At 40.5% G+C, this 24,731-nt stretch overlaps 1 protein-coding gene across 4 annotated transcripts in view; it reads left to right on the forward strand.

The window, feature by feature from the left end:
- SASH1 (SAM and SH3 domain containing 1) overlaps window positions 1–24,731 on the forward strand; it is a 522,300-nt gene that overhangs the window by 336,667 nt on the left and 160,902 nt on the right. For 2 of the 4 annotated variants that reach the window (XM_083496236.1, XM_083496241.1), the window contains exon 1: window positions 139–410. The exons of the other annotated variants lie outside the window; for them this stretch is intronic. In XM_083496236.1, the coding sequence (XP_083352362.1) occupies window positions 369–410 (42 nt within the window). In that variant the 5' untranslated portion in view covers window positions 139–368. Of the gene's footprint in view, window positions 1–138; window positions 411–24,731 lie in introns of those variants that run through there. 4 annotated transcript variants of the gene reach the window in all.

Here is a 24,731-nt window from a genome sequence, read left to right on the forward strand (position 1 = left end):
GTTTCCTTCCTCATAACACCCACTAAGAGGTTGGATTTTGCATATGAGAAACAGTATATGTAGGAGTGGCCAAGCTGTATGACACATGGTAACTTGAGCCGAACATTTTCAAATACGAATAATGCTGGGGGGATGTCTATTCTTTCCTTGTTTCCTTATTGCATGTTTTGCAAGCATCCAGTCAAGTGAGACATACTTAACATTTGAATCACAAAATAAAATGCCACAACCCAGATCGTTCTAAACTCATTTGCCACGGAGTCTCTTTGAGTCAGGAAGTGCTCAGTAAATTCTGTTCATAATTCGCTTCTGGCAGTGAAACGTTTCCTTTCTGAAAAGGAAAAGATAAATGGCATTCGCTTTTCATTATGGATACTTTTGCAAGCAAGTCTGTGTTTGAGAGGGAAGTGGTAAGTAAAATGGATGCTGAGTAAAAGTGTGTTTCTTACTTTGGAAATTTACAAGTTTAGGAATCTCAGATGAAAGTGGTTGTGGATCCAGGCTATCTCAAAATGGAAAAAGTCGTTATCAGTCTTTCAGTGTTTTTGTACTGAGGATTAACTATAATTTCCCATTGGTCTTGAAATGTAAAATAAAGCTTTCTTTTAACACAGTATTATAACCACTTTTAAGAATAGAATATAACAAATGAAACTGATTTCTTTACTGGAATTTAAAATATCTCTCTCTGTGTGTGCATCTGTTGAAATAACAGCTTTACTTTAGGTTTATATCTCCCTGAATGAAATGGTTGAAGAAAGTAGTTGATGAATTTGTTTTAATGGAATACAGTAAAATTATTTGTGTGTGTTTGTTTGTGTGTATGTTTGTGTTTTAAATCAATTAAAAGCTGCTTTTCTAGCATTGGGAGTCACTGACACTAATAATACAACAGCCCTGACCAAAGCAAGACTGAAGGTAACAGGTAGCTATTTGATTTTTCTGCCCTTCAAAAGATTGAAGTGGGGGAGGGGAAACTATTCATGTAATATGGTGTGGATGACCTGCAATTAGCAGGACCTCCCAGTATATCCTTTCTTATTAAAACTGGATTAACTATTTTGCTAAGCAAGTACCAGATGCGAATGTCTGTCCCAGGATACCTTGGTGTTTGTTTCCATATACTTTATGTGTTTGTTTATAACTGTCTATGTCAACAGATATATCTGTTGTGCATGTATAGCAGGTTTGGGCCATGTTTGAAATTAAGGAGGAGGGGAGAGAGAGAAAGGCCTTGGGATTGTGTCCTCATTGAGTTGTATCCACTTCCACCCAGGCAACTTAGTCCATCCATTTTCACTGAGGCCCGCCCCCCATGCCTGTCTAAGCCCTACACCTGAAAAGCTGGTTCTGGGGATTAGGGAGCCTCTGGCACATGGCATGGAGGGCTCAAGCAGATAGCAAGGATCTAAAAAACATAGGTGGTTCTACTTGTACAAGTAGATGTGCTTGTTGCTAAGGCAGAAGCAGAAGCAGAAGCAAGGCAGAGGACTGTTATTGCACTTCTACATCTTTTTCAGATTATCTTTTGTGGGGAATCCCACTGAATACTGTGGGAGGAAAGTGAGCTATGGCAGCTTCTGGGTTGGTGTAGCTTTTTCCTGGTTTGGGGGCATGTCAGAGAACTACTAGGATGATATTGGATCCAGTGCCTTCCCCTGGTCCTTCTCTGGCATGTCCCCTTTTCAACCCTAGTGATATCAGAGCTTTGAGGTCAGGAAGAAAGGGCTACAGAAATTTCCATGGCAGAGGGAAGGGGGCATCCAACATTAGATCTCTCCTACCCTCCAAGGTCAAAACTCTCATGATTTTGGTGGCCCCTTGGGGCCTTCATGTCCCAGAGACCATGGAACAGAAGGGTGAATATGTCTGTGATTGTTTCAGGTGGCGAAATAATTAAAATATCCCAAGAGAATTGTTGTTGTGCACTTATAGATAGCAGAGCTTCAGAAAAGCAAAATGAATTGGGTAATCTGCACAGATGCATATCTATATTTATGAGATCACTGGGATTTGTCTCTCATTATTTAAATTGAAATATATTATTGAACAATAATATAAATGTCTTTTTTTCTTACCTAAGAAAGAAGGGCACAAACCAACTAAAGTGGAACACTTTAAATTTCTATAGTTTTCAATAGGTGAAGATGAAACATCTGAGAGACAGGAAGAGGTCCGCTGGGCCTCAACAGTTTGAAAAGAAAGATGCTGGCAACATAGCAATGCTAGCAGCACATTTGACTTTTCAAACAGTCGGGGGAAGGAGGGTCCCAGTGAGCCTTTCCCGTCTGCAAGGGAGAACTCTTCACCTATCAGTTACCCTCTCCCTGGTCCCCTAGGTCAATTCTTTGCCCTATGAGGAATGGGAATAGGTTAGTGAGCAATGGAAAACAGGATGCTCAAGTACCGTAAGCAGAATCAAGGCAAGTTTCACCACCTACAATGAATCTGTACCTTTTGGGATTCCTAGCTTGCTGAATTCCGTGCCCTCTTTGATGAACAAGGTGATACCACCTCCAGCATGTCCTTCGCTGCCCTTCCTATATAGTTTTATATTCAGAGATAATTGTTTCCCACTGGTTCTCTCTATTCCTACAGGTTTTTGTAGTGCCCCACTATGTCACTATATCCTAAGCTTCTGGCTCTACTGAAATATTCATACTGTGCTTAAAAAAAATAAATCTTGTTACTTCTTATCCCACATTTGTTGCAGGATCTCTGTTTGCTAGTTTATAGAGGGAAAGATATCATACTTTGATACCAGATCTCCCCACAGTAGTAGTACTCAAATGCAGATCAGGAAAGCATGCAGTTAAGATCTGCAGGTAGGCTTTCAGCTAACAGTGCCAGACTTGCAGTTGTATGAGCAGTTCAAAGAGCTCAGCCCTCTTCCCCTTTAATTAGCTTCAGTGGTAAATTACAGGCAATCATTATATAGCCGTTAAGTGTTCTTTGCAGAATTAATTTTCCACCCAGAGGTCTCTTGGCATTTAGGAAGACGGTTTTGAAGCAAGAACTGTAAAGGGGAAATGGAGCAAATGTGAAACAATAATGCTATTGTTCACTCTAAGATTGACGCTGTCAGGATTGCATGTGGTCAGTATTAGAGGTTTTCGTTTTGTTTGTTTGTTTGTTTTTTAAAGTTTGAGTCCAATGTTTGATTCAAGTAATTGGAAGCTCCTACTGGAAATACCCTTCCATCCTTTGGTTCCGAGTTTTCCCTAGGCACAGTCACCACATTCCTAAGCTGCCAAATTCTGCCTCAAATATCAGGTAGTGCAGCAGTAAACTTGAAAACAAATGATATATGCACACAGACCAGGCCCTAAGGGAAATCTCTGGAGAGAGAAAAATGAAAAACTCTGTGCCTGTATTGTCAATACATGACACTTTCAATCTTGCAGTAGGACAGGAGTCCCTTCTATGCCGTTTGAGAAGCTTATTCTTCTGCACTCAGTTACAACTGAATTCCCAACCAATGTCATTTGACTGACATGAACACTTAGGAGACATAGTATATTGTTCTCTAAGAACATATATGTATGTGCACCTTTCCATAGGAAGGGATCAAGTCATAAATGCCCATATGCTGGTATTAATATCCTGCCTTAGCTCCGCTGTAATTGTGATACACACACTTCGGCCATTGTCCCGGGGAGTTCCACTACAATCTCCTTCACATGCACACCAATCTTGCAGCCATATCAAGCGGTCATTGTCCCTCCTGATTCACCAGCTCCTATATCTGACACAGGTCCTGGACTGACAAATTTTCTGCACCTACATCTTCTTAAAAGACACTTAAATGTCTGTTCCCCTTTGCCAATATCTCTCCCTAAAGGCTGCTTGGGATTACTTTATGCTTGTTTTTTTTACTACAATAATGCTTAAATCTGATTACAATGTTAAAAGTATCCCTGAAATTCAGACCTTAAGTAACTTATTTTGGGTAACTAAATGCATTCCTTTTAGACAATTGGCTCACTGGGAAGCAGGCAATATTTTTAAAATTAGGTTGAAGGCTGTATGCTTCCCCAGAGAAAAATCAATATAGTGATGTGTTTATCCTGTGCAATAATAATATTTGTCCATGTGAGAATATGTATGGGGATTTCTTGCATACCATATGGCTTATTACTATTCTCAATCCAAACAGTAACAGCTGCTGCAGTTATGTGAGATGAGTTTTCTCAAATTGGAGATATGCAAGACTAGTGGATGATGGAGCTGCTGCTGTCTATAGATTTATTCCAAATAGCATAATTGGCAGCTGGCATTCTGTCCACCATTTCTTCTTTCGAGCATTTTTTGTTTTTGTGTGTTGGGATACATTTTTTCTGGAATAAATAGCAAAAGGCTTGTAAAGAAAACAAGGCATTGACTGAATATTTCTGAAGAAAATTAGAAGTGGTGCCACAAACAGAAGACACATTACATTAAGTAACAAGTAGCATTGCAGCCTAATCCTATACATGTTTTCTTTTAAATAAGTCTGATTGTTTTCAGTGGGGCCTGCCCCCTGGTGCATACAACTGCAGCCTTGATGTGCCATGTTTACTAGCATCATTTGACATTTAAAAGTGACAGCAGATCTACCCCTTCAGGAAAAATTCAGCTTGGGGGATGGGTAGCGTGTAATACAAATATAGGGTCCTAGATTCAATCCCTGGCATCAATAGATAATGTTGGGAAAGCTCCTAATCTGAAACTCTGGAGAGTCACAGCCAGTCAGTATAGACCAGAAGTGATCTACAGGGCTCCAGCTTCCATCAACCCCAGCCAACATGGCCAATGGTTAGGTATGATGGGACCTGCAGTCCAGCAACATTTGGACAGCATCACATTGGCTACTTGTAGTGTAGTCAGTACTAAACTAGATGAAGCAATGGTCTAGTTTGGTATAAGAATGACGGACAAAATAGCCCAGCCATTGCCAACTTTGATGTTTTGTAGTACAACTCCCAACAGTCCCAACTAGCATGGGCAGCTGAAAATGGGACTGGTGGGATTTTCAGTCCATGACACCAGTTTGGCAAAAACTGGTATAGTCACTATTAGCATACACCTGTGGCTGTGTAGCTAGGAATATTATTTTGTGTAATCTCGTTGCTTCTCAGCTCTTTGCGTTTTCCATTTATGTTCAAATTATAGGTATCTCTTATTTCCCAATTTCTGTCGTCACTGATTTCCAACTTATACTCATTGGTGAGGCACTGTTTGTTGCTTCTTTCAGGCCTTAATTGGACATTTCCATAAATATTTGAATTCTGCTATCAAGCACTTGAATAGGGTGATTTATCAATGCCACTCAATTCTTTCAGCATCAAGAGAACATCCACATATTAAAGAACTGGTTTGCATACCTGGCCTTTAAATCCAAGCTTCTTTTTGGACGTGGCATTTAAACCTCTGTCATTTCAGTCCCAGTTCAGTCATCTGCACTTTCTCAATATACTAGGCAGGTGAAACATTGTATTCATTAGGACTTATCTCACTAAAGCACATTCAGAAGAGGATGGAAGGCTTATAAGGAACACTCTGTAGAAGTGCCCATTAGCAAACAAAACAAAAACAAAAAACACCCGCAAAAGTCAAATGCAGGTTTGCAGCTTGATATTTCACTGACAAGTGAAATACGATAGTTGTGGGGGTGGGTTTCTAATAGCACCATTGTGTTACGGTTCAAAGGGTCTGGCAGTGCAGCTCTTGGTACTGGTGTGAAAGTCTCAAGCTCTTCCTTTTAAGTCAACAGTATGATCCATTTGCTGTTCAGCAACTGACTTTAGGGCTTCTACATGCACAGGTGTATACACATATCCATACCAAGACTTCCAAAACACAGAGCTTTCGTATCTCTTTTGGACGGGCTTTTTACTCTATATGCTACATCCTAAAAACCATTTGCTACTCTAAAACTTGATGAATAGCTGGATATGAGTCCACCCCAAACTGAAAAGGCATAATATTTAAATTAATGGGTGCATTTTGAGGTGACACAAATAGTGCTTGATATTTGATAGACTAATCACACATCTGGGGCACTTCAGCTACTGTACAAAGTTCTCTGGAAAATATTCTCCAGAGGATGGGCCACCAGTACACAGTTCATCACTTTCCCACTGCCAAAGGAATATTTTATGGCAGTAAAGAAACAAGCTAAATAGTGTAGATGGAGCCTGCTCACCTTCCTCAGCACTGCTTGGCTTCTTCAGGCAGTAGAGAACTGGAAGAAGCAAGTCAGTGTGCAAACTGCATGAGCCAGTCAAAATCTGACTGGTCTTCTGGAATTAAAATAGCTAAGCTTCACTTGTCTTATATGAAATAGCTGCAAGAGAAATTAATCATGACAAGAACTGACAGTAACATAAATTGCAAGACAAAAACAGCTCCCAGTGCAACTAGTCAAGTGTGAGGAATATACTGAGCCTTTGTTCTTTTTATTTGTCTGCAGTACCAGACCCAGAATCCTCATAATTTCCATTCTAAGCATAATCCTTCAACATTATGGTGCTTTGAGCATCCCTTGCAGCACAGTATGATTACCCCAATCAGAATCACAGATAGAGCAATCCTATGCTCACATTGTGCTGGGACCAGAACTACACTGTTGGAGACATGCACAGAGATATGTGCTCAGTCCATAAAGGAAGGGGAGGGTTGAAACACACACAACCAGAAAATATAAAACAGTGTTTAAACAGATGTGTTCCCTGAAAAATACACTAGTGGCCACCAATCAGGGCCTGATCTGCCACTGCTCTCTTCCCCTCTACCATGCAGAATGTGTTTACTGAAGAAAGTAAGCCTCATGCTGCAATGAAAGAATGGGGCGGGGAGAGTGCTGTTGCCCTCAGGTACTGCTTTCAAGCTTCACATGGGCATCTGTTTGGCTGCTACAAGAACAGGATGATGGACGATGGGCCATTGGCCTGCCCCAGTGAGAGCCTCTTATGTTCTTATTCAAGTCATTTTTCTGCAAATACCCCAAAGGAAAGATATACGGTAATATCATATCACCTGGTCCACATGGTGAGCTCCTGTTGATGTACAGCTCTCTTTGTGGCAATAGTTACCACATAGAGCAATGAAGAAGTCCATTTGTGCAGCTGGGTTTTGCTACTCAGTTCAGCCCCCATGGCACTGAGAAGCAGTCCTGAGGGACTTCACCTGCTTTTGCTGGTATCCACTGCACCCAACCCCACAATATTCTGAATGGTCCCCTGACCCACAGTAATTACTTGGAGGGTGCATGATTATGTAAGCTGTCCACTCATGCGACTCTGGATCTAACGCTATGTATTTCCAATTTGTAAACTGGTACTAAACTGTGGGAATTCATTAGGGACAAACTTTATTGTTGTTGTTCTTAAGTAAGATGTTTATTGCACCCTACTTTGAAGAAATAGCACGTACTCCAGCAGAAAACATAACCAAAATCTAATGCATGCACAAATTTGGCTTTGTTTGTGTGGCCTTGGACAAATTGTTAAATGTCAGCCTCAACTACTGCTTGATTTAGATCAGAAATGGCTAACCTATGGACACTGTAGATGTTGTTGACCGTAACTCCAGTCATCCCTGATCATTGCCCATGGTGGCTGGGGCAGATGGGAGTTGGAGTCCAACAACATCTGGAGAGTCTCAAGCTAAGTTTGTAACCCAGATTTAGTCTTTGAAATAGGATTAGGATTTAGGAACAAACTAATAAGTAAATCAAGATAAAGGAACAAATATCCCCTTATCTATGTTTTCCCAAATTCATACCACACATATTGCAATTTACATGTGTTTAATTTAATATGAAATTTAATATGAAGAGGAAATGCAGCATATTATGTCCCTCTTTGAAAATCTCTGGGGGAACTTGCTTTCATGAATTACCTTTTAAAGTCCTCATTTTGCAGCTCCATTGTGATGGCAACCGTCCAGCAGTTGTAAAAGATTTGAAGCATATCCTTTCACTTTTAAAAATCTGTTTTGTTTCTCATTTAACAGTTTTCCCAGCTATTACATCAAAACAAAAGGTTTCATTTTTCTTTTCTTTTTTCCCCCCCTTGAGTTCAGTGCATGGTGATAAATTGCTCTCAGGATAAAAAAAGACTGATGATGAGGAATATGAAAAACATGTTCATTATTAATCCAGACAGAAAATAATTTGACTTTTAAAAATCAGGAAGTTGGTAACTGGTTTTGTAGAAATGATTACACATATGACATGATTATTTGTCTACTTAAAAGAAAGTAGATACCATTCCCCCCCCCCCATAAGAGAATTGAGGTATAGTACAGAGTCATCTGCGACTGGACCTAATGGTCAGGAGTCCCTTTACCTTTCTATTTTAAAAAATCCAATCAAGTAACATTTTCATGTAATTATTCACTAATATTCTGCATGATTGAATTAAGAAGGAGAGTTAAGATATTGGGGGCACAGCCAGCTGTGTGGCTGCTTCAGGTGGCACTATGAGGGTGGGGGGAGGCGAGGAGGAAGGCATGAACTGGTGTCTGAATGGTGCAGCAAGATTTTTAAAGTGTTTTAAATGTTCACTCTAGTCTAGTGGCAGCCAGCACTGCTTGGGAGCTCAGTTTTTCTTGAGTAGTTCCCTACACCCCAACTCCCCCTATTGATTTGGCCAACATCCCCTGCCCTGCAAATCTGGCCTCAACTACTACTCCCACTGCAAAGAAAACCCTGGCTAGCTATTAGCATGCTCACTCTGTTTTCGTGACCATTTGTGGTATCTATCCTGTTGTGTGTGTTTTTATGAAATGCTGCACTTTGATGCATTTTCCCCTAGACCAGTGATCTGATTAGAGCAAAAGAATGGCCTGTCTGCATTTTAATCTGGTATTGTGCACATCTCCCCTCTCTGTCTCCCCACCCTCCATATGAGTTATGCTTCTTTACACCTGCATTTGGTAATGCAATTAAATGACGTTGAGTAAAGTGCATTTCAGAATCATTTTCAGATGCTCAGATTCACACATTACATGAAGAGGCAGGAGTGGAGACGCACTCATTGGCCCCACCCTCTCCATCACGTCTCCATCGCTTTACATGTATTGTGGGTGGAAGTCTGAAACAAAAATCTTGCTCTATGTATGTAGGGTACCCACATGATTTAGAACACTCAGCATGGCTCCCTGCTCCAGACATTTCCCAACTCTAGTGCATGTAGGGAACATGACTCCTACTGCTCCCTTCTCACATTATGGGAAATGTGTGAGTTTGAACACTAGAAGAGGGCTACAGTCTTGCTTTTAACTACCTGGTGCAACCATTCCTTCCACAAATGTAGCTCATGAGACCCCATTCATGCCAATGTAGGTGATAATAGGTAGGATGATAAAGGAGTATGTGTGTTCGATTTGGTAAACGTTTTGTACTTGCCATCAAAACTGACTTCAAAGCTGGCTTAACGACATTTTTTTATCCTATCAATGCTAAGTGTGGCCAAGTAGGAAAACGAATATCGCATCTGATCTTGTATTCCTGCACAAGAGAGTGGGTGCACTAACATTTTGTATTTCTGGTTTATTGCCTTCTCTGGGGTGGAATGTTTTAGCCACATTTAGCAGCCATGTCAGAATCACTTTGCCTCTTACCTATGATGTTCAAAACCACAGAAGTAATCAGTTCAGAGTATCTTGGATACACCTCCAGCTAACCAAACTATGTAAGCCCCTTTAACTAATATAGTTTCACCAGAGAAATCATAGGTCTGCATAACAGACCTCAGAACCAGACTGGAAGAGCCTTGGTGTCTGACTGACTGCACCCATAGAGAAGCTTCTGAAGGGAACTGTTGGTCTGATCTCTGCTGGCAGCTCTGCACTGCTGATGACTTGGAGGGAGTACTGCACAAGCCCAACAGAATCAAGTCACCTTAGGCGTCAATGAGGTCCTGTCAAGCCACAAAGGACTGCTTTCTCTAGTCCTCCTCTTATTGTCATGGCCAGAAGATCTGCCTGAGCAGCTGTCCTGCCTCTTTGTCTCTCTTTCAGCATCCAGCCTGTGAGGATAAGCAACCACCACAGAAAACTCTCAGCTTCCTCACAAATCACAGCTCTTACATTTGCATGAGGGAAGCTATTATAACATTAAACTGGTTGCAGTTGGCTTCATGTCTGTTGATATGGCTTCTGTCATTAGAGCTTTAGCTGAAGCTACGTAACTCAGCTTTGCTCAGATCTGGTGAGACTGTATGAGCCTTTGTTTAGTTCTCCCTGGCTGTCTTTATAATGCTTGGGTTTATCATTAGCTTAAAAAGAGCATGGTACTAGTGGACTTGAATTGACAGGGGCATTAAATAGTTCTATTATAAAACTGGTACTTGAGTAGAAAAAGAGACTGGCTTTTTAGCTCTTGATACAATTGTCACTACTGTGCGTAAATTAGGGTAAATTGAGATCATACATCTCAGTGAGATCTCATGCTGTTCATTTTACCTAAAAGCTAGAACACTAAGACCCATGGCATTCCAAGTCGAAGCCCCAACACTTTATGGCATATTCTTAAGAGAGGCTGGCACAAATTACTGGTAGTTCACTTTACCTGCATGACAAAAAAGGCCATTCTAGTTTTCCAAAACATAGTTTGGGAACTATTCTAACAATCCTGAACAACTTTGAATACTTACAGTTTAAATATTCCCCTATCAAGCAACAGGAACATAGGGACTTGTTCCTTCTATTAAATCAGACTATTGATCCATCTAGTTCAGTATTGTCTATACTCTAAACTGACTTGCAGTGGCTCTCCAGGGTTTCAGATGAGATATTCCCAGTTTTACCTGGATAAGATAAAGATTGAACCTGGGACTGCAGAGCAAACACTCAACTATGGTTGTTCCTTAATCAAATATTTAATAGGCTAATTAGGCTGTTTACAAGGTCCCCATTCAGGATGCAAATGTCCAGTTGTGAGAGGAAGCTGACACAAGTCCTGTCTCCCACTCCATGCCTTTTCCAATACAGCGGTACCTCGGGTTACATACGCTTCAGATTACAGACTCCGCTAACCCAGAAATAGTGCTTCAGGTTAAGAACTTTGCTTCAGGATGAGAACAGAAATCGTGCTTTGGCGGTGCGGTGGCAGCAGGAGGCCTCATTAGCTAAAGTGGTCTTCAGGTTAAGAACAGTTTCAGGTTAAGAACGGACCTCCGGAACAAATTAAGTACTTAACCTGAGGTACCACTGTAATGGAAAAGGGCAGAATCTTAATAATCCCTGCATGTATCATCTTTCAGGCCTTTTAGGTTTATGGAAGGTTTATGCCAGTATCAACACAGAGAAAGTTGTCAGGAGGCAATGTCTCTGGCAGTAATAGAATGCAGTTAACATTAGGAACTGTTGCTGCTATTGGTCTGCTCTGCTTAAGCTGTTATTTTAAAGGAAATGCTTAGGATCGTTTGCCGGTCTAAAAGTTCATGGAGTACAAATGCTTCAGTTTAACATTATCCCCTTCAGTCTTCTTTTGCATGGAGGTACTGATAGAATGCTTGTTCCTCTTAGCCATCACAAATTATATACCAGTAATTTAATCTAAATGCAGGCATAATAACAGGTGTGGTCACTTGTACTGGTTCATTGAATTTGAAGTGCCCTGCCCTTGTGAGCAAGACTTTTTTTTGGAAGTGTATGCACATGCCCAGGCTTGAAGTGCATAACAAGTGAAACAACTAACTTAATGAAAGCAAGCATAGCAACTAACTTAATGAAAGCTTCATAAGTTCGTGAGTCTTGAACCAGAATTTCCACTGAACTGAATTTCCACTAAAGACAACACCTATCCTTTGGTCTTTTCACTTAAGTGTTCTGACTCTCCCCTACCTCTCAAATCTAGATCAAAAATTATACTTAGGGCTTGAGCATATTTGATGTTTAACCACTCAGTTATTATAACCAGGTGTAACAGCTTCGTTTATCCAAAGAAACAACAAGCTTTCATTTAAGCAATGACCAAAGGTATATCACCAGTGGTAACATAGACAAGTTTCTTTTGCAGTGTGTCAGCATCAAAGGGCGACTCCACACATTATGGTTGTTGTACCGAATAACTGGTGTTACTGGTGTTTCTTGCAGAAAATATAAAGTATGGATATCATACACATAAATATGCACATGTTTCTTTAAACACCCATATACATAAGTCTAGAATATATCATTATGCCAGGGTTCCTAAATGCATATACACAGTGTTTAAATATATATATATATATACATTTGTACGAAGTCTGCATTTTATGTATTACACAGGCATTTCCTGTAGCACTCGCAGTGAAGGGTTCCTTTTGTTCATGAGAGGCATTTGATGATTCCACTGGCAGAAGTGGCGGAGAAAGGCAAAATTAGTCAATCCCCCACCTTCCCCTGCAGGTCCCTCCATGCTGTTCCCAAGGGTTCCCCAACTTTCTGTAGCAGATTTTCAGGGGTGCAAAAAGATGCAGGTGAAAAGGGCAAATTGGCAAAAGCTGCCTTTCCCTTTTGGCCACAGGAGTGTCCTGTGAGGAGAACCTCATTAGCAGAAGGGAACTCAAGATCCAAGGATATTCAAGAAATTAAATACACTTTCCCCTATCCAGTTTTAATCAAATCTTAGCTGCCTTCCTGATGGGCCAGATGTAAACTGGAATTATCATTCTTGTGTCTTTGATATGTAGACATTAATACACAGGAATCAGGACTAGACGGAGATAGCCAACAGGAAAGGGGGAAAATAACAATACAGTACAGCTTATTTATATTTAGAGGGAATTGCCCAAGTACCTCTGTTGGACAGGACACATTTCTAGTTGTCCTAGGGCCATGAATCATTTACATAATAACATACATGCTCTGGATAAGGGTGGGTGGGGTCTCATAGAATTAGAGATACTTGAAACTTCAAACAGCCAAATGATCAAAGTTGGGTATGAGAGAACTGCAAAAAGTGCTAAGGATGCACTTTTTGCAACATACCGTATTATTGCATGCCACCCCAATCTCTGAGTGGTGCAAGATTTCAGGCATTCCAGGTGCTTTCCCAGGGTTTGCATTTCCTTTGGAATGAGGGAGAGTGGAGAATGTGGTGTCTTTATGGTAAATTGCAGGCATCCCCAAACTTGGCCCTCCAGATGTTTTGGGACTACAACTCTCACCATCCCTAGCTAACAGGACCAGTGGTCAGGGATGATGGGAATTGTAGTCCCAAAACATCTGGAGGGCCGAGTTTGGGGATGCCTGGAATATGGTTTATTTTCATATAACCTGAGCCTGCAGTGTAGGAAATTTGTGCTGGATCCAGGAATTAGAAGGGCCCCGAGCACAAAGCTATCCTGCCAAACTCATAGCAATATAAATTGCTGAAGTATTTTATCTAGCCCTAAGAGAAAGCTTTAGTTTTGAATAATTATACTACTACAAGCATCATTTCCCATAGAGTATAAGTCAGTGACCTGCGTATAAATTATAATACAGAAAACTAAGGAGTGTGACTTTTTTTAAAAAAAACAAAAACCACAACTATCTTTTCTTGAAAGAAGGGACATTGTGCCTTCTGGAGAGATCTCTTGAGGAACAAATGGGCAATTGATCCTCAGGATCATCATCCACTTTCTTAAATTATAAAATAAAAATGATCGGAGAAAATGGATTTTTACTGCAGCCATTAAATGAAAAGATCTCATTCTAATTGTAATAGCATTTTTTTTTCATCTCTGCAGTCTAATCTTATTCTTACTTCAGACTAACAATGCCTTTTTCTCTGGATCTGAATTACTTTTTTCATTTGAATTAACTTTTAAAACATATGCAAATAAGAAAATATTTAATTTACAATAACTTTTGATACAAGTGTTCATATGTCAGTTTAGTCACACATATGCCCCTTTCCCAACAGTGAATGAAAACCTAATTTCATTTTTAGATGGGTAGATAGACCAGAAGAAGGTTTGCATGAGGCTGGGGAGAGCTGAAGCTGAGTTAACATTCCCTGCAAGAGTTGAGAGAAGCATTGGCTGGCTTCACAGTTTCCCCCACATTCTGATTTTTGCCGAACACACACATCATCATTTGTGATATACTGCCAGGTCAAAAATTATGAAACCAGTATCATGATATGGACTTCAAACTGGTTTTGAATGATATATCACCCAGCCTTATTCATGGTATAGCTTTCATCATAGGCACAAGAATAATCTCCTTATCCTGGCCTTTGACACCTGAGAGATGTATGTGTGTTCACAAAACATTTATTTAAAGATGGAAAATATTTAATGTGGGGAAACGAAAACAAGTAATAAAGTTCAGCTTTTAATCCACTTTTCATTCATATGACAGCCAGGCCAGATACTCCCAAACTGCCCAGACCAGTAAAAATAACCTTCATTTGTTCATATCCTGTTTTCTGTAGACACAGTTCACACATTCACTGCAAGTCATTGAGACTGAAGGATAATGTATCACCCATGCTTTTATGAAACATGCCCTCTGGTGTCTAACATCATGCAATGCACATACATCCCAAAGGACATTATCAGTTTTAAGATTTGTAATGTCAGTAAATACACCCTTAATAATGGAGCCTAAACAATGCTACTTTAATGAAACCCTGCATAACTACCGCAAGAACTATGCTTTGACAACATAAGCAAATGGAGATAATCCACACTCAGAATATTTTATTTTATACTGAAAGCAGACATGGGGCTTGCTGATTTGTCACCCCACATCACAGTGTTGTTTTGTTTTTAATTCTAGTGGTGAAATGTATTAGATTTAACAGAGACAAATCTAAGTATCAGGATAATAGAATAAGTACCGGTAGTCAAAAACCAGAAAGTATGTGCTACATGCTAGCCTCTTATGAAAGTCTCCCATGATTTTGTTCCCAGAAACATTCAACCCACCATAGAATGGCTATTATTATTATTACTATTATTGCCCTCTGTGAGGTTATGTTCAAGCAAGTATCACATGTTAAATTGATTATGTAGTGTATAATTTGAAAAGAATGCATTCACCATTGGATTTACACAGTCAGTCTAAGAATGAACTCAGCAATTTCTGTCATATAAAACAGCTCCAACCCCCCCTCCCCCCCACCCAAGTGTTTCGTATTTTAATGAGTCAACTGCAGCTCCACACAACTACTAATTTCAACCCACTTGTCCAAAGGGACAGGCAAAAACATGCAATTTTACAGCAATTATAATCAGAGAAGAATGCTTAGCGGTAATGGTAGGCAGAAAAATTGACAGTCAAGAATTTAAAGCAGCATTTGCTACTTCTCCTGTTTCATATTCAATCATATAAGGCTTTGACAGACTCCATTAAAATCTAGTTAATGGTAATTCCAGACAATAATGTCATACTGCACAGCAACACTCCAACATAGTGACAGATTTTATGGTCTGCAAGGCCCTGTGCACAGCCCTTTTGAGGGGCCCTATTCCTTCACCTAAATAAACGTGACTATGCAAAAATTATGGTTGTATGAAGAGTTGATAACAATAACGTTTCTGCCCTCGCACTGTGCTCCCCCATTCTCAGACAACTTGGGAACAATTCCTACTGCGGGCCAGGCAGGAAGAAAAGATGATGATGATAATAATGATGCCTCTGAAATGGGTTCCCCCTCCAAAAAAACAATGATGGAAAATGTGATGATGATCATAATTATGATGATAATAATAAAGATGATGATAATGCCTTTGTACTTCCTCAATCCCGGAAAAGGTGAAAATGATTATGCTGATGATGCCTCTGGGCTGGGCTCCCCGCCCTCCAAACACCCCCCTAAAAAAAAACCTGGGAACCATCAGGGTAAATGTGGTGGTGGTGATGTCTCTGCACCCCACCCCCCATAACACCTTTCATGGGCAGCAAAGCAAAGAGAAGACAAATGAGCAGAGCACTTCTTAGCTCCCCCCTTCTTAAAAAGCCGTGCCATGTGCAGCCAAAGCTGAGAAAGTGGAACGGCCTGGGCACTTCCGCCACCCCCAACATTCTCCAAGAACCGAGGGGGTGGCAACTATCCTGCTTCTTCTCTTCTCCCCATCTTTGTCCTGCAACAAAGGAGGACAGGAGTTAACATCATAGCCAACTGGAGTTGGAAATGGGTGGGCCCTTCCACCTCTAGCAAGTGCTAGAAAAAGGATTATACTCTGCTTGTGTTGGGTTGGCAGCCTCCAGCTTGGAAGGTTGCCTGCACGTTATGCTTCGTAACTTCCTTTCTTAGAAGGGCAATAGGCTTAGGGTTTTTTTGAAATGAAAGTTTAGAATGGCATGGCCACTTCTGGCATGGCCCTTGCTGTAATTATTTAAATCCCACCATTATAAATCTGGCCTTGCCTTCCTTGGACCCCAGGGATACATTGCCTGGTGTCGAAGCAACTCACTTTTCACTCACAGCTCTGACTTCACTCATTGACTAAAAACACTGACAGGTGGGAAAAGCCAGTCTGGCTTTTTAAAAAATAAAAATAAAAAAATGCTTAGAAGGGTACCTGCACATTGTGCTTCATGACTTTATTTCTAGAAGGGCTAGAGACTAATTTTTTGAAAAAACAAAACCTCAAAGTCTGATGCCCCTGTTCAGACACACCAAAGGCAGCCTTCATGGTCTCTGGGTTCGCGCACACACACACAGACCCATGGATTAGCCTCCACTAACTTTAATCAAGGAGTAGGAGAAATGAGGAGTGAAACAATGCAACTAACTAAAATAGTAGAATTCAACAATGGCAACTCATTGTTTGCAGTCATGTTTCAAAGGTATTCTTTCAGTTAGTAATGTATACTAATAACTTGGGGAGCCCTCAGCTTCCAGAGACCCTGATTCTGTGCACAATGTGCATGCTTATAAATCTGTCACTGAACAAAATACACTATATACATGTAAGTGTGGGAATGTCTAGCTAAACATACTCAAACACATACAATCTCATAAACACAGCTGCCACTAGAAAGCTTTCTTCCTCCTATGCAAAGTTTTAAAAATTTTCCCTCTGAAACTCTGGCAGTCCTACACTTTATCACCTGGATTTTGCCCATTTGTGGACTTGCATTTCTGCTTTTGGCTTTAATTTTACCACATTCTGTTCAAAATATTTCAGTGTGGTAATCGCTATAGTTCCATCTGAGATGCAAAAGTCCAGCTGCTATCATAATAAAACAGAACTCATTTCGCAGATTTTGGATAACTGAAGAGGGGCAGAGCCATGGTCCTCTCCCAAATCTTAAATACAGGTTCCCAACGTACATCCAAATTTTGTCTAAGAATTGCACCAGAAGTTTGTTTGTAAAGAGCTGAGAAAAGGACTGCCTTTTAACAGACCTTGAATTTAATGAGAATGGCATGTTAATGAAATGAAGTCCATAATAGCAGTCTACAAAAGCGTTAACACTGCATTTTCAGACTCTGCTCACATTGTGCAAGCATTTTATTTGGGCTTTAGGGTTAAAGTCAAATTAAGTGCAAATCCATAAATACCATTTTCATGGCATAATTACTGATTAGCATAATTATGTTCTAATGTAATTTCCTTAATTTATGTCTTAGCAGATTGGCAGAAAGTTGCTTTCTTCTCGAGCTGCTTAGAATTTGGTTCTTAGATGAGGTTATTGATCTCCAATTAAGCCAACCCCCCCACCCTTGTAGCACTAATATTAATGGAGCTCTTCATCATGGAAAGGCCATCTTAGCTTTCTGGTAAAAGGTGGGGAGGAGGTCCTGCAGGGGTTTTCTTCCCTTTCCATCATAAAAACTGTAACAAGTGATTGCTAGACATTAAATGACAGGATAAGACCACAGGGATTTTTTAAAAAGTCCATTAAATGAAAATCTTTCTGATACTGTCAGGTGCAAACTTGAATAAAATATGGGGGGGAGTAAGCCCCACCCTGCATAATCGATCACATGATACAGTGCATGCACACCATTTGAATGGCAATGCCCATCAACTTTGGGGGCAGCCCCCTTAAACATTTTATCGGGGAGGGGGGGAGCCTCCTAGGCTCCTAGAGGTTGGCTCCTCTGGATACTGTTGATGCTACCACACCCATGGATTCAAATGTACATGACTGTTAGAATTTATCACAATGTTGGAACTAAGTCCTGAATACTGTATATTTACTTCACTTTCTGTGCTGCTCTTCCCTGCCTCCACATTGATTCTGCTGCTGCTTCCATTGCCAGTGTCCCACCTGTCATCTCATCACAGTTTTCTCAAATGCTTTTCCTGGTGGTAGAGATAGAATCAGATGTGAGCCCTCTATGCCAACATACTTTTAAACACCAAGCTATAAAGGCTCCATGGCTGACTTACATCCATATTTTTATCCTCAAAGATCATGCTATACAGAGCCTTCAAACACTTCATTCTTGTCTCTGTTCAGAAGCACTTTAAGGCTAAATGGAATGAGAACATAGGACTCCCTTGTGTAAAGGGAAAATGCTACGGCAGTAAGCATGTAGCTCTGCTGGACTGCCCCACTGATAATTTGGGTATAATTATGGAAGCAGTAAGTATGTGCCTGGTCAACTGGAGGCAGTTATTATTTCCTCCAGGAAACAGCCAAGTCCTACATTGCAAGTTATTATGACAGAGAAATACAAAATCACTCTGAAACATTAGGGCCGATTCCTCCTGTCCCTTTCCCATGTAATTTACAGTTACAATCAGTTACTATCAACTTACACACAGCACTCCTTCTCACAAATGCTAAGCCAAACTATGGCTTGGAGTGTATGAGCAAATGTGTGGGCTCCTGGAGAAGAGATCACAGCCACTTTGCTGCTTCCTGGTGGTTTTGCTGCTGTGCTGCACTAAGCCATGGTTTGACTGCATCAATAGGAGTATAGCATCTAGATCAAGGGAAGTAATAGTGCCACTGTATTCTGCTCTGGTCAGACCTCACCTGGAGTACTGTGTCCAGTTCTGGGCACCACAGTTCAAGAAGGACACTGACAAACTGGAACGTGTCCAGAGGAGGGCAACCAAAATGGTCAAAGGCCTGGAAACGATGCCTTATGAGGAACGGCTAAGGGAGCTGGGCATGTTTAGCCTGGAGAAGAGGAGGTTAAGGGGTGATATGATAGCCATGTTCAAATATATAAAAGGATGTCACATAGAGGAGGGAGAAAGGTTGTTTTCTGCTGCTCCAGAGAAGCGGACACGGAGCAATGGATCCAAACTACAAGAAAGAAGATTCCACCTAAACATTAGGAAGAACTTCCTGACAGTAAGAGCTGTTCGACAGTGGAATTTGCTGCCAAGGAGTGTGGTGGAGTCTCCTACTTTGGAGGTCTTTAAGCAGAGGCTTGACAACCATATGTCAGGAGTGCTCTGACGGTGTTTCCTGCTTGGCAGGGGGTTGGACTCGATGGCCCTTGTGGTCTATTCCAACTCTATGATTCTATGACTTAGCATATTGCCCAAACATGGGCTTGCGATTAGCTGTCCCATACAAACCACAAACTGTAAGCCCATGGCAAAAGAAGAACAGCTTAGGGAGGAGCAAAGGAATCATGATATTCTCTCCATTCACCCACTTCCTCATTTGCACTAAACCATGGTTTGGTTTGGCTTAGTATTAGTGCAAACCAGGCCATTATGTATACATCTGTACCTTCTGCACAAAAAACAGTTGCCTGTCAAATGTTAAAATCAGACACATGTCATATCCTATTGTGCCCAAATATCAATCTTGTAGATTGATCAGAAAATACTAATGAATAATCTTGTGGAATTTGTTGAGGCTTCTAAAAATATATTTTAATGTAATATGTAATGTATATGAATGGGAACACCCTTCTGGGTTTAGTTCATCCCAGCTCCCCAGCAATATCAATAGATGCATAGATAGATAAGCATGTGACACAACTGTGCTAATGTCAAACTGTGTCATTACTTCCCTTGACTACCCTTCTTCTACTTGCTTTCCTTGTACAAAGGGGATCTGATAAAAGTTGTGGGTTGACACTATGTTGCCTTTGATGGAAGGATTAGGAATAATCTCAGTGGATCGAGAAGGAGTGGAGGGAACAGGTTCAACAGTTCGCTGCTTCAGAGGGAACCTGAGGACACTTTCTGTCTGTGCAGGATATACACAAAAGTTACTTGACTACCACCCCTGGGATTTTGAATTCATTTGCACTTTATCAAAGTGGGCATTGAATCAAAGCCTTTTATCCCCCATATGCAAGAGACAACAGTTCCATACTAGTTATGCAGGGATGCAAACCTGTGCATGTTGACTTGGAACTAGTCTTACAGTGCCTTTGCTATGAGTATATAAAGCCCCTAATAGCTTGTTGGGACCATTTATTTGTGAGATCACTCTGTGCCCACTTGACTGCATTGATTTGTGGAACTGGTACTGTTTGTTACAGGTGCCGTATAATACTTGTTCCACAACTATAAGAAATCAATACACTTTGGAACTCCCTGCCCATTGAGATCAGGCAGGTGCCCTCACTGTGCTGTTTTCATGTCTGCCAAGCTGTTTTTTATTCATACTTTTTATATTTCTTGTAAACTGCTTAGAGGTGTTTCTACAATTACACAGTATATAAATTTAGCTAGATTTTTTTAAAATGGCATTTGTGTCTTGCAACACTTTATTTCTGAGCCTGTGAATGAGAGGTTGCTCAGCAATGTTGAAAATGTGAGGGGGGTGGGGAACCAAACCAAAACCCAAACAATTGCAAAAGTTATTGCCTTATGATGGGGAATTGGATCAGTTCCTACAACTTTTTGTCTGAGACCCAAGGACAGTTGTGGCTGCTTTGTGATAAGAAAGAATTATTCATGTATTCTGACTGGCAGGCGGATTGCATCCTTTTTATGTAAAACTGCTGAAAAAGATAAAAAGCAAGCAATGCAAATGTTTTAGGAGCTTTGAAGCAAACAATTGATGTTGGACCAACTGTTTTCCCGCTGTAGGGCAGCCTTGTTTGTTTATTAAACTGTGTCTTCAGCAACAAGTGCTCTAAGGATGGGTTACAATTAAAAAAAACCACACCAAAACAATAAAACAGGAGCAGTCAACTGTTTTCAGGTGGAGGGCTGTATTTAGGGTGAAGTCTGCATGCTGGTGGAGGTGGGACAGCGATTGGTAGATTTTGGTAACACGGAAGTCATTTGGTGATAACATTCAGTGATGATGGGAAATATTCAGCATCAGTGGCAAGGCAACTTGGGAGAAGAGGAGCTAAAGAGAAGACTCCAGTGGGTTACTTGTAGCCCATAGACCATGGGTGTCTCACATGTGGAGTGGGGAAATCCCATGAATAATATAATGCAATACTGAAGTGGTAAATATCTTAAGTTTTTAATCTGCTGTTTTTAGTGCACTGCAATCCTAGACACGCTTGCCTGGCAGCAAGTCCAATAAGAAGACATGTATAGGACTGCACTGTCAGTCACATTAGGAGCATTAAGTATAATTTCAAAAGAAATTATGTCCTAACATGTTATGAAGAGATGATTAAGAAGTCCTAGTCAGAGTATTGATGGTTTGGGGTCAGAAAATATTGAGAGAATTTGTACTGGATCTGAATTCTTTTCCCTTGTTTTATTCATAGTTGAACCCTGTTAGTTCTCTCTTCATTACCATGCCCATAGCATCCTGATTCTGATTAGATTTAATTTTCACCTTACACCAGAGTTCTTAGACTACTATGTAGCATGGGAAAACAAGGAGACCTCATTGGAAGCTGACTGCTGTACAAAATATGAGTTGCTGAAGATATCACATATGACCAATAACTGAAAGTGGATTTTCTAGGTATATCCATGCATGAAGAAATCATTAGCTGAGCCTACAGCTGTGGTTAGTGCACTATAGCCAAAACCAGTTTGCTGCCCACAATTCTCGTGAAAATTCTTCTTAATATTCTTCTTCTCCAAATGTTCAAATATTGTCCAGATACTGATACGTGACAGTTGGTATTTTCACTATATTTGATCAATGACTTCCAGTGGTATTTAGTATTTAGTATCAGCACAGATAGTGTATCAAATCACAGTGGCTTTTAAATTTTCTGCCTACATCAACTCATGCCAATGAAACACTGTGTGTCTGCCAGGTTACATTGAAGTGGATCCTGGGCATGTCCTAGGCTGCACATTGTTTTCAGATGAATTAACTGTGTGTTTCCTGACTCAGAATTCACTTTGGGCTGTACATCAGATATCCATGATGGTGGACAAGCTGTTTCATGCACCAATAGGCCTCTAAAGAAACCAGGATTTTCCACAAAATAGTTTGAATGCCACTGTTACATTTATGGGAGAATGCCATCGAACATAACTATGTACAACTGCTAGTTAGTGAATTGAGGAGTTAAGGACCATAGAGTTGTATTTCAAGATAGACTCAGTTATGTCACACCCCCTCTCCTCTGGAGAAAAAGTGAAACTTATTTCCTCTTCCTCTCTCTCTCTGCACCATGTAACCAACGAAGTAAGCTTGCTCCCAAACTTACAGCATGTGTTTAGAACGGTATTCTGTATTTTCTACCCAAGAGTATTTTGTCTATATTATACTTGCTGCTACATTGTAGATTGCATGATTGAGACACTGGATCTGTAAGTAAAACATTTTAAACTTACTTAACAGTGTGTGGTCTGCTCATTGCAAAAGGGTAGCTCTGTGCTAGCCCTGTGTTTTGAATCCAGACACCAGCTGATTCTTCTGTTGTTCACCTACACGCGTGGGTCCCAGGGATTCATATATTTAAATTCCCAACAACAATATATTTGATGGTTGACAGTGTTGAATAGTTGACATTCAAAGTATTTGGTAGTTGACATGAAGTGGTATTAGGATTAACTAGCATTTGATTAATAAAATATAGTAATATTTAACAGTTGACAACCTATGAGATTTCTTATTTGAAGCTTGCCAAAACCAAAATAATCAACAGAAGTCAACAAGTCTACGGCACTGACATATTGAAACATTAACTGGTGAATTTATTTCATAGAAATACAATAATCAGCTGGAGAAACTGAAAGATTTGCAGAATTTAAAAGATTGGTGGATATTTGACTCAGTTCTTATTCTTAGGTGATGTGACTGGTATAAGTGTGGAGAAGATGGATGTGCACTAATGAGTGGGCATGAGACGACTGGGAGAATATCATTGAAAGAGAAGCTTACAAGATGAAGAATAATTATCATAGCCGATTTAAGGCAGCCAGATTTCTCTGCACATCCCAAAATGGAAGATAGTCCCCCGGCAAAAAAATAGGTTAATCAATTTTATATTTCAGAATAATGAAAAGGAGATCCAACATTACATATTTGGTTGTTGTTTTGTGTTGCATTGTGATGTGCTGGTAGTGTAACCGCCCCACCTTAAGTTCTTTTCCTTTCTCTTCTAGCTGACTGCCTATGTCAGGGGAAGCAGAAGGCTGTGCTTGAGTTCAGTGAGCTGGAACAGCATATTGATACACAGAGCAGGAATCTGCTCAAAGAGTGATGCACTTGGCAATAAGCAGCACCTTGAGTTCAGACAGAATGCACATCTGTGCCTCGTTGATAATGTAATAACCTTCATTACATCTTTGGCTGAGAGCACCTGTGCATACCCCTAAGAAGTCAGCCCAGGGCAGCCATTTTGATTGAGGTGATATTAACGGATCTCATTAAAACTGATGGCTATAGTGGTGCCCAGCAGCCCTGCTGCAGAAGGCATCTGCTGACATTTCTGTTATCGGCCTCAATTTCCAGGACTCCATCACTCAGCAATAAAAAGTTTGCTCAATTTTGAAGTAGAGCTGCGATACACTTAAAAAGAAAGAAACTAAGATTATTTGAAATGAATTACTTACTCCTCCTCAGCTTGTCATTCTGATGCTGTCATAAACTCACAACATCATAGGCTTTAGTTATGCAAAACTATGTGATATTTTATAACACACTTAATTTTCAGATGGTGTAAGAGAATGCAATCAGGCTTGCTCTCAGACTACAATCTGGGGCTGATAACTGGCATTTATCCCTCATCACTTGTAGAGGTGAGATGATTGCTCAATGCTCTGCTACAAAAACTAGGAATATATGTTCAGTATTCAAATACATGGGTTGGATAGAGGGGATGGAGAAATATCAGCAGAGGAGGCAAGGTCAGGTAAATCTAGACAAAAGAGATCAATAATTTGCTGAAAGCTGGACTGAGGCAGATCTGACCTAGGTAGAACTGCTCAAGGCTCTTAGCCAATAAGATGGCTGAGGATCAGAAAGAAGTTGCAGTGGGGCTCTGGGAAACCCTGATATCTAGGGGAATACTCTTCCAAACTTCATCAGTAAAGGAACTATAAATTATCAAGATTCATTATTAAAATTTATTAGTCATTTCCATAAACATAAATGTGAAAATGAAATGTAGGTCTTCCTAGTACTAAAAATAATGTATTAACCAATGTGAGTGTGTGTGTGTGCACGCGCGCACACCCCCCCCCCCTTTAGAAGAACATCTTTTTATGTTTGTAGAAGTCATTATAGTGGTACCCTGGGTTAAGTACTTAATTCGTTCCGGAGGTCCGTTCTTAACCTGAAACTGTTCTTAACCTGAAGCACCACTTTAGCTAATGGGGCTCCCTGCTGTTGCCGCGCCGCTGGAGCACGATTTCTGTTCTCATCCTGAAGCAAAGTACTTAACCCAAGGTACTGTTTCTGGGTTAGCGGAATCTGTAACCTGAAGCGTATGTAACCCTAGGTACCACTGTATTCCAGTTCTT

The sequence above is a fragment of the Podarcis liolepis genome (genome assembly GCF_965112155.1).
Source record: "Podarcis liolepis genome assembly, chromosome: 3".
NCBI lineage: Eukaryota > Metazoa > Chordata > Lepidosauria > Squamata > Lacertidae > Podarcis > Podarcis liolepis.